Here is a 16,368-nt window from a genome sequence, read left to right as displayed (position 1 = left end):
ACTGCTGTTTTTATTCCAGCTTCTGGTAACTGCCCTGTGTTGATATTTTGCTCATAATGGATTTTTTGTGTTAATTTCTATTTTCTAAAATACTATAAGAGTATTATTTATCTTGATTACTGAGTTTTTTGGTGATGCCTTAAATTTTGTACCTGAGGCTAGTGCCTCACTTGCCTCACCTTTGTCGGGCCTGCACGTGGCACAGTGAGCAATTAGACAGACCATCCATCTCTAAACTTGGTCCATAAGGAGAGAAGGCTCAAACATGGATTCTCCTTCTCTCTCAACAGGTATTATGTCTGTGAAGTGGGGAAGCAGAGGCTCTAGTAGAGGATTAGAGAGAAGTTGGAAGGCTTCGGAGTCCTCAGATACATCCCCCAACATACTGTAATGAGGTCTGAACATTCCCACTTTCAGAAACAAAGGCAGAGGAATTCAAACCTGCTAGAACATCGTGGATTATCTGGAAAGCTTATTACGATGATATGGAGTTTAATGTGCCACCCACCATATGCACATGAAATCAAAATCTCCCAAAGTGAGGCTGTCTATCTGCATTTCAGCAGGTTCTTTAGGGGACTTTTCTAAAGCCAGTCCAGCAACAGGAAACTTCTGGAATGAGGCAGAGAAGTTCTCTCTTAAAATGTAAATAGCTATTTTATCACAATGTAAGTGGGCTTTTTAACAAATCTAGTTGTTACAACAATGGAACCAGAGACATGAGAGTTTAGAATGAAGGTTAATTGATGGCTGTGACATTTCTTAGGTGCCAAGGCTACATACAGGCAGTTCTTCTTTCAATCCCTGTATGGCGTAGGCTTACTTTACTTCAGGCACTAGGATATGTCCTGAAGAAACAAAAAATAACACTGGGAATAGGCAAAAGGACATAAATAACTTAAATCTACTGTAAAAAGTGTCATAATAAGGGTATTTTAAAATGCTCCAGAGCCTACTGGGTAAACCCTGTTTATAGGAATTGGATAAGGTTGTGATGATAAGGTGACATTTAAACTAAGCCTTGTAGGAAAAATTGTGAATTTCCTAGGGGAAAAAAAAGAGGGAGAGAGAGCATTCAGAAAAATTGTGAATTTTCTTGGGAAAAATAAAAGGGAGAGAGGGCATTCTAGGCAGAAACAAGTGCAAAATCATGAGGATGTGTGAATGCTGACTTACACTGCTGGAGATAGAGTAAGCTGAAGGTAGGAAGGCTGGTTGTGAGGCTCTGACCATGATTGTTATGAAAAGCAATTAAGCAGTCCCAATGGGAGTGGATAGGAAGGACTGGACATGCATGTAAGGGTTGAAATCCACTGGACTGACTGATGGGAATTTAAGGAATGATAATGGGAGGAGCTGTACTGGGCTATGATCCTCTTGGAAAGTTAATTACAGTGGGAAGCACAAAATTGTGTACGGTAGGGGTGAGGTGAAGATTTGGATTTCAGGTATACTGGAAATTTCATTCAGCCAAGAAAGACAAAGATTGGTCAAGTGCATATAAAGTAAATAGATGGACATTATAAGCAATATCCTCTTCTTCACAATTTTCTATCCAAGCAATGAACACTGTTGAATTCCCTCAGCCATCATTAGTGATACTCACGGGAGTCAGGAAGGCACACAGCGATGAGATCCTAGGGATATGGGCTGCCACCACAGCTGGTGGCTACAGAAGGAAAGGCAGAGCCTGTAGGAAGATGACTTTCTAAATTTCAGATGTATCCAGCCTCCTTGGGAAATGGGGAGATAAAGAAATATCAGCTGTCCTGATGGAAATTTCCCCTGGGAAAACTGATGCTAGCAACCATTTCAGGAAATAAAAGATAACTTCAGCAAGGAGGGGTCAAATGGAAGACATATATATATTTGACCACAAACTGGCTGCAACAATCCATGTTGCAGTCAGAATCAAGGCGATTAGCTGCTATCATCAACCCTAGAAACACTTCAATTCAGGCCATAGTGGCAAACTCTTGTACAACACACTTTAAAATTATCTCCCTTTCAGTGACAGGTTTGGATAAGAAATCCCAGTCTAAACATAGCCTCCAACAATGAATATGGGCCAACTTCATTTAATCAAGATGAGTGTTCTAACGTGACTGTTCTGGTAAGCAAATGACATTCTTAAAAAAAAAAAAAAAATCCTTGTTGTTTAAATCATTGACAATCTTCCAAAATTTCCTTCTGAGGAATTTCATCCTAGACAATATGATATAATTTTTTTTATAACCTTATAGTGGATTGTCCAGTGTCAGGGTCAAGAGTCTTAATGGCATTTTCATTGCCTAGAACAGAAGAAGGTGTCAGAGATTAGATCAAATGCAGACATTCTCTTGAATCTGTTTTGGGTCTCTGTCATTGCTATTTATCCTTCCCCTTTCTACTTTTCCTTGCTTCCAGGGCCTGGAGAAATTAGCAGAAAAGAACAAATCAGTAGCTGAACTACCTGATTGAACATTTTCCAATTCACATATATATTATAGATCCCTCTGCTCAGTACAGTATGTCATTTGATTATTCAGTGTTGATCAAGCTACTGTGATTGATCTCTTTCTGTGATTTAGAGATTTCTGTGAACTCTTTCTGTGATTTAGACTTGCTAGTGAGGGAGAGGTCAAGCTTGGCCTCCTATACAAGCCTGTGTTAATATGTGAATAATGAACTATATGCTGGCTTATAGGAATAAATTAAATCACTTCATGACTTGAAACAAGTATCTACATAAGGGAAGAGTTTGCCCATAGTGGTATGTTTTTTTTTTTTTTCCATAGTGATATTTTAAGAACTGTTTCCAACTGACGAAATTGTGTACTTTGAATTTATTTTAATGAGTATTTCCCAGAAGATAAATAAGTATGTGGTGCTCTGACTTTCAGGCTGTCATATCAGTATTTTCCTAAGGTAGAGATGGCTTGAATATATAACCCATTTTCAAGAGGCATGTCCAAATGATGGCCTTTCACAGTGCTCTTGAGCCCTCTGCTACTTCTGTCCTTCTCCCCCTTGCCTTTATGATTCTGATCTTTGGTGCTTCTGAGGTTATTTATATTCACCTGTCTCTGAGTTGTTTATGTTCTGTATTTCAAATCCCAATCACTATACGAACATTTTCTGGTCTCCATATTTCTACAGCAAGAAGGCAATCTTGACCTGGGGAACAAACTCTAGGGATTATTAGCTCTGACATAGGTTTTCAGTAAAGAACACAAACCTTACCATTTGGAGGAAATCAATATTTTATTTTATTTTATTTTATTACTTTATTTTTATTATAGTCATAAAGATAGCCTCATGTCCTTATGAGGAAAAGCAGTTTTAAGTCTGAAAATAAATGATTTTAAAATGTTTTCTTACAATGACTTTAAAAATAACTGGCCCCATCATGAGCAGATGCAAGAAAAAGAATTGAATATCTTAAAATGCCTTTCTTCTGTAAATATTTTTGTAAAATCTATAATTCATACTTTGAGAAGCCAGCTACCTAAACACAATAGCACTTTTTAAGAAGAGGACCCAGTGAACCATAACAGCTGGAAACCTGAGAGACAATATCATAACACAACTAAGAACCATATTTTTGACATTCACCATAGATTTCTTTTTCTGACTATAGCATGTACATGTCACCCAACCCAAACCCTGAACTAGTAAATGTGCTGTTGGAAACCATAAAGCACCACTATATATTTATGTGAACCTTTCTTCTTTCCCAACTGCGTCACCAGAGTAGATTGGTATATAGGCCACCCAACTGCATATGCTGAATCTATGGAGGGGCAGGATGAGGAAGGGTTATGAGCAAAGACCCTACAGCCATGCTGCCTGGGCTGAAACCTCCATGTATCCATACACCATGTGGCCATGGGTGCATTACTTCACTTCATATCCTCATCTGTAAAATGACATGATGACATCTTTTCTATATCATAGAGCTGGTGTGAGGATTAAGTGTGATCCATACATGGAGAGAACTTAGTAGAGAGGCTGGCGTGTTTCATGGACTCAATGTCTGCTGGCTATAATTTAGTTTTCATCTTGTAGGCAGTGATTTCAGAAGCTGCTGCTAACTATTGCCTATCTTTAGTCATATTTCTTATATAAGTTCTCTGTGGCTACAGGGTCTTAATAAATACACCTTTAAACATACAATCCAATGGCATTTTTTGCTTGTTTTTAAATCCTTTGTTACATAATCTATTCTATTAAGTGTTCATCCCAATGTAAAAGGATCTATACATAATTTTTGTTGTTAGTTGAAAGTGCTTTGATTGCAACAGCAAAATTGACACTTTTGTCAAGTTGACACTTACTGAATCTCATTACTGGAATTATTGTGATGGCTATTAAGGGTGAAGGGACAAGAATTAGACCTTTGATTAGTTTTGGGAATGAGGGAGTTGCTAAGTTTAGCAACACCCTATCTTGTTATGATTATTATTTATTAGCTTCTCGTAGGGTAGTATTTGGGTCCTGATTTGATTATTAACTTGGGGGGAAAAAGGACTAATATTAAACAGGACCAAAATAATAACCAGAATAGACCAGCATCCCTGTAAGCTTAGAGAAAATCAAGCGACCGTGCCTAGAATAGTTCACAGGTGGCACATTAGAAGGAGGACATTGAAGAGCAGCTGGCAGACACAGACTGGGTCCTCTCTAAGGGATGGGTAGACCATGTGGGCTACTAGGTATCCAGGCAGGGAGTCAGCCAAAAGCTTTTGTTTTTATAATGGTCTGATTCCAGAATCACAGCAGTGACAATAGCTCAGACATGGGCATACTGTGCCCGCAGCTCTAAAATTAAAACATAATGCTTAAAGCTGGCAGTTATATTCCCCTAAATCCATTTTTAATTCTAAACAAAATACTCTTAGGAGGATTCTGCTCTACCACTGCCCACTCTCATGGGTTTAATTGGCAAGATGTTCTAAGCCAATCAATTTTAAATAACACCCTGGGTTTCCTGCAACCTTTTTCATAATATAAGACTCCCCATTTCTTTGGAGGAACTACAATATATCACTATCTAAAGAAAAGGGATCCACTTACTTGAAAATCCTATGTAGACAGAAATCCTTTTTATTCAATCACTTGATATTTTTTCAAATAAGTTTGTCTACTTTTTTTTTTTTAATTAGGGAAGTCCAATATAGTGATCATGATTGACTTAATTTCTTTTTAATTTGGTGACCAGAACTTTGCAAGACTCCAGAACCACCCTTCTGAAGGACATTGTCCAACCTTGGGGCTACAAGGAAAAAAAAAGCAGGAAACTGAAGGAGTAGAAACTTAAGGAAAGTCACTAGAAATGTTTTTCTTTGCTTTCAGCCTTTTTTCCCCCATTATGATTCTATGGCTCTAAATGTTGTATACAGGATTGCATGTGTACAGGGAAAGGCACATGGACACTGGTGGGTTCTCATTTAAAATCTCTTCTAATAAGGTTTGTCAGTAATGGAAAGAACAGAAAGTGTTTCAGCCACAGGAAAACATTTATTTCAACCACTAGCATTCACTGGGCCATGCTACCTAGCTGCTATCAGATATTCAGACAAAACCTGGTTAGCCCAATTAACTAGCTCCCCAAATTTAAGATGAAAGTCTACCTGAGCCATGCTAATCAAAGTTGTTTCATGTTCCATTTGTGCAAGTGCTAGGTAGCTTCTGTTTAGATCAGAGAAGCTTTTATACCACTACAGGTGTATGTGGAGAAACAGAAGAGATGGAAAGAAAGACAAAAATATCCCAACATATGGGTAGGGATGGAACTGACAGATGGGAACCATCTTAGTTCTAGAAAGGCAAATTGGGAAAGAGAAAGATGTTTGAACCAAATTTGGGGATGTGGTGTGAAATTATGCCATAACTTTTGGATCTTAATATCATGAAACAATTCTCTTTACCCTATTCCTTTCAATCTTTGGGAAAGGTGAGTAGAAAAATAATTCTTTTATGCATGGAATAGTTTCAAAGGATGACATAGTCCTTCCACTGCCGTCCTAAAAGAAGCTCCAAGGAACTCGTCACCAAAACATTTCAAGTTTCCCCATCAATTCCATCTTCAAATTTCATCACTATCTTCAGTTAAAAAGAGTAAACCCTTTTCTGAGAATTTAGCCAGAGTAAAAATTACTTTATCCTTTCCTTGCTAATAAGACAAAAAATGTTGCTATGATAGGTACATAAGCTCAAAAAGCTGAGGTTGCTGGCTCCTGAATATAACAGAATGATTTCTACTAAAACCAAGTGATTGAGGAGGTGAAAAGACTCAGTTCATGAATTTTGCCTTGCTGACAATCTAGCCAAAGAAAGGGCTTAAATGATATGTACTCCCACTGCTTCAGAATTTGTGATTATCAAGCATTAGGACCTGTGGCACAGGAAATAAATGCAGATTTTTTTTTTGCACTCATTCAATCTTACACAGCTTATAGATAAGTTACAAATTCGGTTTAGTGCCCTACTTTTATGTATAAGCAAACAAGATCAAGAGATGGTAGATCCATAGTCACACAGCTAGTCCACTGGCAGAGCTAGAATTAAAACCCTGGGCTCCAGACACCTGATTCAGAGCTTCTCATTAACCCTAGTCCCAATGCCTACTACACAGATCATGTCACATCAGATGAGGATTTGTGTAAAGAGATGGTCTAAGAAGGCAAAGAGATAGATCTGGCCAAATATCCATTTGGTATAGGGCAATGTTTTATTCTCCCTCATTTTAAGGTAAAATAGAAAGCAAATGTTTCCCCCACAAGGACTTGTTAGCTGGGTAAATCAGAGTCTTCATATTCCAGAACTAATTGTGGAAGACATTGTCTTAAGCATATTTACACCTACAGGTGATGTCCTAAAGTAAGCCGAGTAGCTTCCCAGTAGTAATTAGAAGGGGTGTCTTCTCATTCAAACTATTTCTAAAAAACTCCTTTATCATTCTTGCCTAGGTACCTTGCTAATCCTGTCTGTACTTGACATGTAATAGCAGCAAGTGCTAGATGCAGCCATGCCAGTCTAGCTTTTTCAACCGTAGAAAGTAAGGCTGCTGTTGCCTCAGGGAAGGGGTTGGTGTTAGCTGACTAACACAATCAACACTTCTAATAAATGGGATGGAGATATGCAAAAGCTACCAGTAGGAGATAGGATGCCTCTTATGTGGAAATTAAGAGGGGATTTATTGTAACTTAATGAATGGCATAACCCTTCCAGAAAGAACATTACCAAAGAAACTGGAACTCACCATAGAAACAAATGAAATAAGGGTTACAAGACAATAGGGTTACCAGGGTTAATATAGCACTTTTAAGATGAAATGGGGCCCAGACCAAGATTTTTTGCATCCCCCAAAATAGACCTGTCAGAGATACCATTAGCTATTCAAAACATCCAACAAACTCTCTTTGTTTCGCATCAACGCCCCCCCCCCCCGGCCCCCCCAGGTTCCCAAACAGCCATCTGATAGGCAAACATTCTCCTGGTGACTTGTGTTCCCAAAAAGAATAATTCATAGGGTCAGAGACCTTAATTAGCCCATCAGATTAAGAGTTATGTTTCTCATTAACCATTAGCATTCTCGTTTATTCATTTAAGGTCTTTGGAGTTGTGATAAGTAAGAACCAGCAGAAATCAGAGACTGGTTCTTTGTATACCTGGATCTGGAAAACTGAAAAAAAGAGATGCTGAAAGTGGTGAATTCAAGTTTATACCTGGGAAGATTGTTTCTGGGCAGTGAGCATCCTTTCTCTTCAGAGGGTGTTTTCATCACACCTCTTGAGGCTGTCACATCGGTCTGTTTAACAGACTCTACCTTGTTTTTTTGTTTTATTTTTTTAAGATTTTATTTATTCATTCATGAGAGACAGAAAAAAGAGAAAGAGAGAGAAGGGCAGAGACACAGGCAGAGGGAGAAGCAGGGTCCATTCAGGAAGCCTGATGTGGGACTCGATCCCAGGACTCGATCCCGGGACTCCAGGACCACGCCCGGGGCCGAAGGCAGGCACTAAACTGCTGAGCCACCCAGGGATCCCCCAGACTCTACCTTGTTGATGAAATGTTTCTGTGTATATGTAGATGCTATGAAGAATAGCAACCTGAATGTCAGCTCTAAGAAGGCACCCTGAGAAAGGACATTCTTGGAAACCGCCACTCAGTACCATGTACTTAAAATAAAAACAAAACAGTACCTGTCTCCTTAGGTCTCTTGTTTTCTTGGTCATCTTATCAATTGCAATGTTTAGAGGATCTCCTTTTTCTTTTCTTCCAGTCTATTAAGAGAAGAGAAACAATTTCTAGGTTAGATAATTCAATTTTAATTTTAAAATTAAAAAAAAAATGGAAATGTACTTGACTGGTAGAAACCAAGCAAAAGAGAGAGAGAGGAAACTCTTTTCAATACACAACTATTATGATTTGTCTCTAAAATTAGTTTTCTCTGAAATAAAAATTTAAATTGCAGAAAAATAATACAGTCTCAGAATGGTTTACACATATGTCCATACTTAACTTCATGCAAGTATATTTTCTTCCTGCTCCAGACATTCATCAATTAAATAAACACAGAATGTTTGCTTTTGCCTTCAAATACAAATGCTTTTTTTTTTTTTGCTGCTGTCTTATGTAAGCACAGCTCTGAATAGAAAATGATTGAGATGATAAGAACTAAATTAGAAAAAAAATTAAAATAAATCACTAGAATTCAGAATTTCATATCAATATATTCTAGGCCATATTGTAACTTCTGTATCAAAGTAAAAAGAGATGCTTTCCTACAAAATACAGTGTTTGTAATCTCTCTTCTATCATGCACTAGTATGCAAAGTATGATAATAAGGAACCCATAGCTTGAAGTCATAAGGAAAATGTCTCTTATGACTCTAAGAGGCAGAGGTAAAGGCAAAACAAACAAATGAAAAATCCAAAAAACTCTTCTTTAATAATTTATTCACTTGGAAGTGAAAATTTCACTGAATAATTTCTTTTTCTCTTTTCCTTTGCTCTTTCTTTCTTTCTTTCTTTCTTTCTTTCTTTCTTTCTTTCTTCTTTCTTTCTTTCTTTCATGGCTGAAGGAAAACAATTAAACAGGCAAAATAGATTCTCCATTATCCTTTTAAAACCATAATAGCAATAACAAAATTCCCATGGATGAAAAGCTCTACAAAACTTTACAGATGGCAGTATCTTCCCTTTAAGAGAAAATTCTTTTCAAAAGCTTTGAAAATCTATTAAATTATCTTCGTGGTGAGTCCATTCCTGTTTCATACTCAAGTCTCTGTAGAGTCATGTAGGTCTCTATAGTAATTTGTATATTTGATGAAATGATAACAAGATAGTGTGTTTGGAGGATCCATAGAAATACCATTCAAGAGGTTTCTAAATATTCTCTTCCAATGACAAAATTCTGGAGGTGGTATATACACATCACATCTACTTACAATTAGATTTAAAGCAGTCATTTTTTTTCTGTAAGTTGCTTAATTTAACTATTTTTTTTCTGAGCTGATGTATAACCCTATACAGTTTTTATTAAAAAGCCAAAACCAGGGCATATGACTGTATATTTTTAAACATCTAAAATCTTAAAAATTCACTTATCTTTTCCACTCCCTAAACTCATATTCTGACCCTTCCATGTGTATACGCTGAAGTTTATAAGTAGAAAGAGCTCAAAATAGAGTGGTAACATTTTACAAAGTTAAAATATCAGTGTACAAATAGCTCCAAGAAGAGACAAGTATATGGAGAAGAACAATGTGCTGCATTATCTGTGGAGAGAAGCTGGTTACATAGCAAATGAGACTTTGGTGCCCTGTCTGCATATTCAAGGTATGCCACAAGAGTAGCAGCCAAAAACTGCTTTCTTTTCTCTTTAACTTTCTTCTTACAAACAGGATGTTCTCCATTAAAATGTGAGAAAGTCTAGTCCATTATCATTCTAAGAACCAGATTTCCTATGCCCTTTCCATTTATGAGAGAAATAAAAACTTACTTTAAAAAACTAACAATTATGAGTTTGGTTTAAAATGTGGCTATGAGGGATGCCTGAGTGGTTCAGTGGTTGAGCATCTGCCTTTGGCTCAAGTCATGATCCCGGAGTCCTGGGATTGAGTCCCCTGCAGGGAACCTGCTTCTCCTTCTGCCTATGTCTCTGTCTCTCTTTCTGTATCTTTCATTAATAAATAAATAAAATGTTAAATAAACAAATAAATAAATAAAAATAAAATGTGGCTATGAGAAAAGGAGACTGGATCACTGAACTTTTCAACCTAAAAGAAAAAAAATCAAGACAATGTGTATATACAAAATGATTACTGACAAAATACTAAGTGTTAGACACTGGGATCATTTCTTCCTGCCAGTGGCATCTCATTATCACCATTTGACAAATGAAAAAATAAAATCAGAGCAGGCCTGGAATTAGGGAGAGGGCAAAAAGACACTGGCCTCAGATATGACATTTAAGGGGGCACCAAAGAACTCAGTAATCAAGATATATAATATTTTAATGCAATATTTTCAAAAATAAAATTAAGGCAAAAAATCCTTGTTGAACAAATATCAAAATTTTAAATAAAAACAGGATCCCACAGGGCTAGGAGTAGGACAAGGAAAGTGAGGTAAGTCATGCAGGTCAGAGATTTCTTAATTTTAAATTTAAGAAAAACTGGGGATGAGGATGAAGGAGTGCACTCATCATGATAAGCATCGGGTATTGTTTGGAAGTGTTGAGTCACTGTATTACACACCTGAAACTGATATTACACTGTATGTTAACTAACTAGTATTTAAATAAAAACTAAAAAAAAATTGAGGAATGCATTTATATTAAAAAGAGAATAAATCATTGTTTAACTACAAATTTAATTGAGTGCCCTATATTCTTATGTGCTAGATCAGGCAACCTTACCCACAGGAGGGATGCTCAAGACAGTAACTGGGGCACTGTTACAGACACATGTGGGAAGGCTCCATTGTCTCATTCTGTGAAAAGCAGGGGAACATGGGATTCTGTATCCCATGTGGGATGAAGAACCTATAACTGCAGAGCATATGTTCATTAGATGTGAAGCATCATTTTGGTTACTGTGAGAGATTCACAAAAAGTGAGATCTATGATCCACATGCTCAAGGAGTTCTTAATTCAAAAGAGTAAACCAGAACATGAAATTAAGAACACTAACAACTATGCAGAAAGACTAACACTCTAACCAGCTAAATCAGCTGCTCAAAAGAGGGAGATGCTGTATTTGGCAAGTAAAGTAATCTCACAGAGAAGTGGGAGAATTTACTACACAGTAAGTCCTGAGTAAGATCTGGATAGGAAAGAGGGGAGTATTTGAAGGGAGGACAGGGTGGCAAAAAGAAAGCATCCAGTCAAGAAACAGCAAGGTGGGTTCCAGGAGGACAGTGAGTGGAATGGTGCAGGCTTTTCTCTGTGATGTAAAGGGATAGGTTTGATGAATTATAGAGACAAGCTACTTTTATAAAAGCTTCTTTATAGTGTGATTACTATCAACTATATTTTGATCTGCAAACTCAGATGATCTCTGGTGACATTAGCATTCTATGTCACTGTGTTGTCAGCATTCTGTTTGTGTAGTATTTGCAATACTGGGTTTCTTCAGCTTCCATGTCTTTGTCTAAAGACAACTAAAAAAATTCAGATGACCTGGGTGCCTCAGTTGTTCTCACTATTTAGAAAGGTTGGGTAAAGGCAAAGCAAGGACTAGAACTTTGGAAGTTTTTGTCACTGGCTGAAGTTGTTAATTCATGGGTCTTTTGTCAGTTCTAATTTCTTTAAATAAGGTATGTGTATAAGAATAATGGTAGTAGATCCTCAATGCTCAGTTTAACAGAGCAAATGGGGACTAGCAAGCCATCACTTCATGCTTTTCTGGGCTCTATTAGGTTGGCATGTGGAAATACTTTTAAATTATCAGCTTAAATTGCACAGAAGACAATCACTGAGAGAGACCAAAATAAATAAATAGACAAATAAATAAATAAGTCTTGCCTCCTGGTGGCAGCCATCCATTATTATGCTCTGTGACCTAGGACTAACATTTTGCTCATTTTTATGTCTGAATTTTTCTCATGAACACAATGGATACCGTAATATATACCCTATCTGTTCACCAGGTTAGCAAGACAATTAGTCATGTGTCAATGACTGGAAAAAATAAAAAGCATTAACGTATTCAGAATAATTAGGAAAGTATTTTTATTGTGGAAAATAATAAGAGAATTGTCTTGGAAACTATGTAGATAGTTTTTGGGTTACCTGGACTTCTGCTTTCTCCATTCAGGCAGATAATATATGAATGAAAATTTGACCAAAAATGAGAATTCTTAAAGGAAAAGTTATTTCCCTTTAAGGAAGGAATATTTGAGACAGTTCATTTTAAATAGACAACTTACCTGAGATATTTCTAAGAGGTGAAATAAGGGGCAGAAACTTCAGATAAATGTCTTTTCCATAATAGGTTCTTGGATATATTTGTTAAATAACTAAGAATTTGATCATCTTAAGCAAATTCTAGTTGAAAGGGAATCAACTAGAAGCTTCACCCAGCTCTCCTTCTCTCACCCTCAAAGCTCTACCAACTAAAAATAGTTTAACAAACTGAAGAGAAAGGAGACCTAAGTGTTCATTTTGACATCATCACCTAATAAAAAACAAGTGTGTTGTCTTAAGTCAGTCATTCATTTACTCCCTGCCTTTGGTAAAGAGAAGAAAACAAAAACCAGTTGTAATCACTCTCTGCCAATATCTATCTAAGTGATCTGGCATCTCTACCCTCCACCTCTCATCTGTCCAATGGAGAAGCCAGAGGCAAGTTACAGAACCAGGAAATGTAAGAGCCTGAAAAACCATCAAGAGTACATGCCTCATTGCTAAGAAGCTCTCATGGCACTGCAGAGAGGGCTAGGGGGATAACAATCAGTTGGGGCTTTCTCATCTCGAAAATGTGGATAATGCTTTCTCTGTGGGATTGCCGCAAACATTAAAAGAAATGAAATTTGTAATAGCACAGTCCCTAACCCAGCAGAGATAACTCAATCAATGTTAGTTTCCTCTCCTTCCTCACCCCACGGGTCCCCTCAAAGATGAGGACAACAAGGTCCAGAGAGGTGAACTGATTCTGATCACCTCACTATTTAGTGTCTGATCAGGACCTCTGTCCTCACAGTCCAGGGATTTTCCTCTCCAGGTCTAAACCATCTTCCATCTCCAAAATTCTAGGATTCTGTGATTTTATAGTTTCATGAGTTTCCATTCAAAGATTACAAAAAAAAAAAAAAAAAAAAAAGAAAAATCTCAGTTTGAGTTATATTTCCTTTGTCATATTTGGTCCACGGATCTTATGTGCCTTTCTCAGATCTGCTCCCCATTTGCCTTCTTTATCTTCACCTGCAGAGAATGAGTCTGCAATAGAGATAGACGTTTAATAAATATTGTTATTAAAAAAGAAGAAGGAGACAACAGGCAGGAGTCTTCTTTCACATTGCTACAGGCAACTTTCCTAGTTGCCATCTGTTGTGCTAAGGAGGTGCATGATTATTAAACTTTATTTGTTTTAGAATTTGGGCTCTATTTTACAAAACACATTTGGAGTAGATCCATGGTTTGAACTGATGGGAGGGAAAAAAAAAGAATTTCCTGATTTGGATTTTTATAGGGGATCCTTTATTCTCCCATTCTCTGGCTCTGAACTCAAGTCCAGTTTGCCAAATTATCAGATGCTGTCAAGGAGACATTCATATTTCCATTTAATCCTACACAAAAGAATTGGGGCCATTAATAGAAATGTTGATCCTCACAATTAGTCTTCAGGAACAAGTCAATATTTTAGTCCAATAACTTGTTTATACTCGCCCCTTCGTGAAATAAAAGCCTCTCTTTTAGATAAGGATCTTCTTTCTTCTTCTTTTTCTCTTTTTTACTATATTAATATCCATTACCACTTCTGAAATACTGAATATATGTGCAAGATATTTATATTATATGCTGCAAATTATACAACTGATACCAACTCCTAAATTTATAAAACAGAAAAATGGAATATTAATTTTTAAATATCTGAAATTGAATATTTACTTAAAGGCCATTTCTCATCCCATTCTAAATACATAATTCAGTACAAGTGGTCCTTCATAGAGGCCCTGGGAATATAAATCTACCACCTCAGTGCTTCCCTCAGATCCATGGTTTCAGGTGAGTTCTGTGGTACAATATTAAAGTGGGAAATTGCTGTGAGAAGGCACATGTCGATCACTCTTTTCCTTTTTCTAAAGGTATCTGCCAACTTGACTGAATGTAAAGAAATTTTCAAAATATCATATAGCCATGACTTTAATAATTGAATGTATATGGAGCTAATCAAATGCCCAGTCTTCAAATTGTTGTTATTCGAAAGAAGTGGGAGTCAAAATCATCAGAATGGCAGAAAGCAATAATGTGCCTTGCACTTTATCTCCAATACATTTCCCTGTCATTTAAACCTATAATTTAGACAACAGGAAGGAGGAGAAAAAATTATCTATCGATCCAGAAGTCATCCCATCATATTTGGAGGGTTGCCCATCTACCCTCAAGCCCTGAATATAGGAATCGTATTCTTATAACAAATAGCACCATTATTTATGAAACCTTGAACATTTTATAATACCTCTATATTATGTGTAAATCACAGTCTGAGAATGTGGATCTTTCTAAACATTTCCCTTTCACTGGCTATAGACATTTCTCTTCGAAAAGAAATGGGTGATATCTCTCTAGAAAGATAAAAGTTTAGCAGTGGTCACAAATCAAACCCATGACCAAGATACTTTGACCACATCACAATCCAGCTTTCCTGGAACCTGGGATGAATGGAGGTGTGGGGTGGTGGGCAGGAGGAGGGGGAGATAAAGTTAGAAAGTGAAAAAACTGATGACAACATATCAGGGCCAAAATGTATCTGACACTGCTCTGAGATCTTGTCAGTGCTCAAAGAAAGAATCAATATATAAGATAAGAATACCAAGATGGCATTATTGGTATTCCAGATTCCCAGACCCTATTTATTGACCTAGCAATATCAGTACACACAACATATTTTCGGTTACATACATTCATACTTTCCATTATATACTAACTTGTAAAGTAACACTTCATGAGGATAGTCTTTATTTTATCATTATATCCTTGGTACCTGTGGCTAGCACATAATAGGCATTAGATAAATTATATCAAATCAATGAATGAAACACATGGCCTTCTGAATCTAGTTGCACCTAAAGCCTAAGTGTCTATCAATAGATTTCCTGCTATCATGAGTGGATCAATTCCCCACATGTTTCTTTATGATGGATAAATCTCAGAAAAAGATCCTGACTAAATCAGAGACCTTAAAATATCAGACCAAAATAATTTGAAGCCAGGATGGTAGAAGATCCCGGCAAGGTCCCCTATGGACACAGCCCAGAGCATTCCCTGAGACCTCTGGCCTTTGCTTCACTTACGTGATTTTCCCTAGCACTAATTTCTGCCCAAGCTCTAAATCCTAATAAAACCCAATTAGTCACTAGCCTTGAGAATTTGTCTACCAAAAAGTCTCTAAGATTTCTGCTTTCCCTCAAATTCTTCTGCCCAGGGAACCCACCAAATCCCAGTGTAGGACTCTAACACCACACAGTCCTTTTTTGATTTCCCTCCTCATATTCCTCAGTGTGGCCTGTCAAAACCAACTTTTCATTTATAAGGCTCAATCCCTCAGTTCCTATTTAATTCTTACTGGATCTTTACTTTCTACTAAACTCTTTGGCCTGTATATTAAATTTTCATAGTTATATTTCCTTCTTGTAATAGTCCACCCTTCTTATCAATTTATTCTTTGTCAGCAGTTCACAAAATTTTTGTCCTGTGTTAGTACCTAGAAAAGGGGGACATTCTCTCTTCAATGATTTGCCTAGTTAGATTTGACATATTCTTCAAGAAACAGCTCAAAATTCTCCTCTAGGAAATATTTTAAAATTGATCTAGCCCTTGAAGATCTTCCCCTCTTTGGACCATATCCTTCCCCTCTTTGGACCATATCCTTCAACAGTACTGTGCCAAATGATGCAGATGTTAACAATTTACCACCCTACATTATTTATTAAGTTTCCATGTGGCCACAGAGCAGAATTTGAGCTTTTTGTTGGTGGTTTCATACCCAGAAAACTTGGTATGAAACTCCAAAGAAGTGCCTCAGAAATACTTGTTCATGAATAGAAAAATGAATGCTCCACGTAGGCACCTGTGGATAGGAAGAAGGTTACATAAGGGATGAAAAATTTGGAAAATGTGGGGTCCTAAAAATAAATTTCACGTATTTCACAATTTTC

General features: G+C 37.0%; 1 protein-coding gene across 6 annotated transcripts in view; it reads right to left on the bottom strand.

The window, feature by feature from the left end:
- The window catches only part of CTNNA2 (catenin alpha 2), a 1,081,323-nt gene that overhangs the window by 255,004 nt on the left and 809,951 nt on the right, over nucleotides 1-16,368 (bottom strand). For all 6 annotated transcript variants that reach the window (XM_025994443.2, XM_072767039.1, XM_025994441.2 and 3 more), the window contains one exon: nucleotides 8,187-8,267. In XM_025994443.2, the coding sequence (XP_025850228.1) occupies nucleotides 8,187-8,267 (81 nt within the window). The remainder of the gene's footprint in view (nucleotides 1-8,186; nucleotides 8,268-16,368) is intronic.

Source organism: Vulpes vulpes, chromosome 8, assembly GCF_048418805.1.
Source record: "Vulpes vulpes isolate BD-2025 chromosome 8, VulVul3, whole genome shotgun sequence".
In the NCBI taxonomy this organism is placed as follows: Eukaryota; Metazoa; Chordata; class Mammalia; order Carnivora; family Canidae; genus Vulpes; species Vulpes vulpes.
Note: the sequence above shows the minus strand (reverse complement) of the source record. Positions and strands in the feature narration are given on the sequence as shown.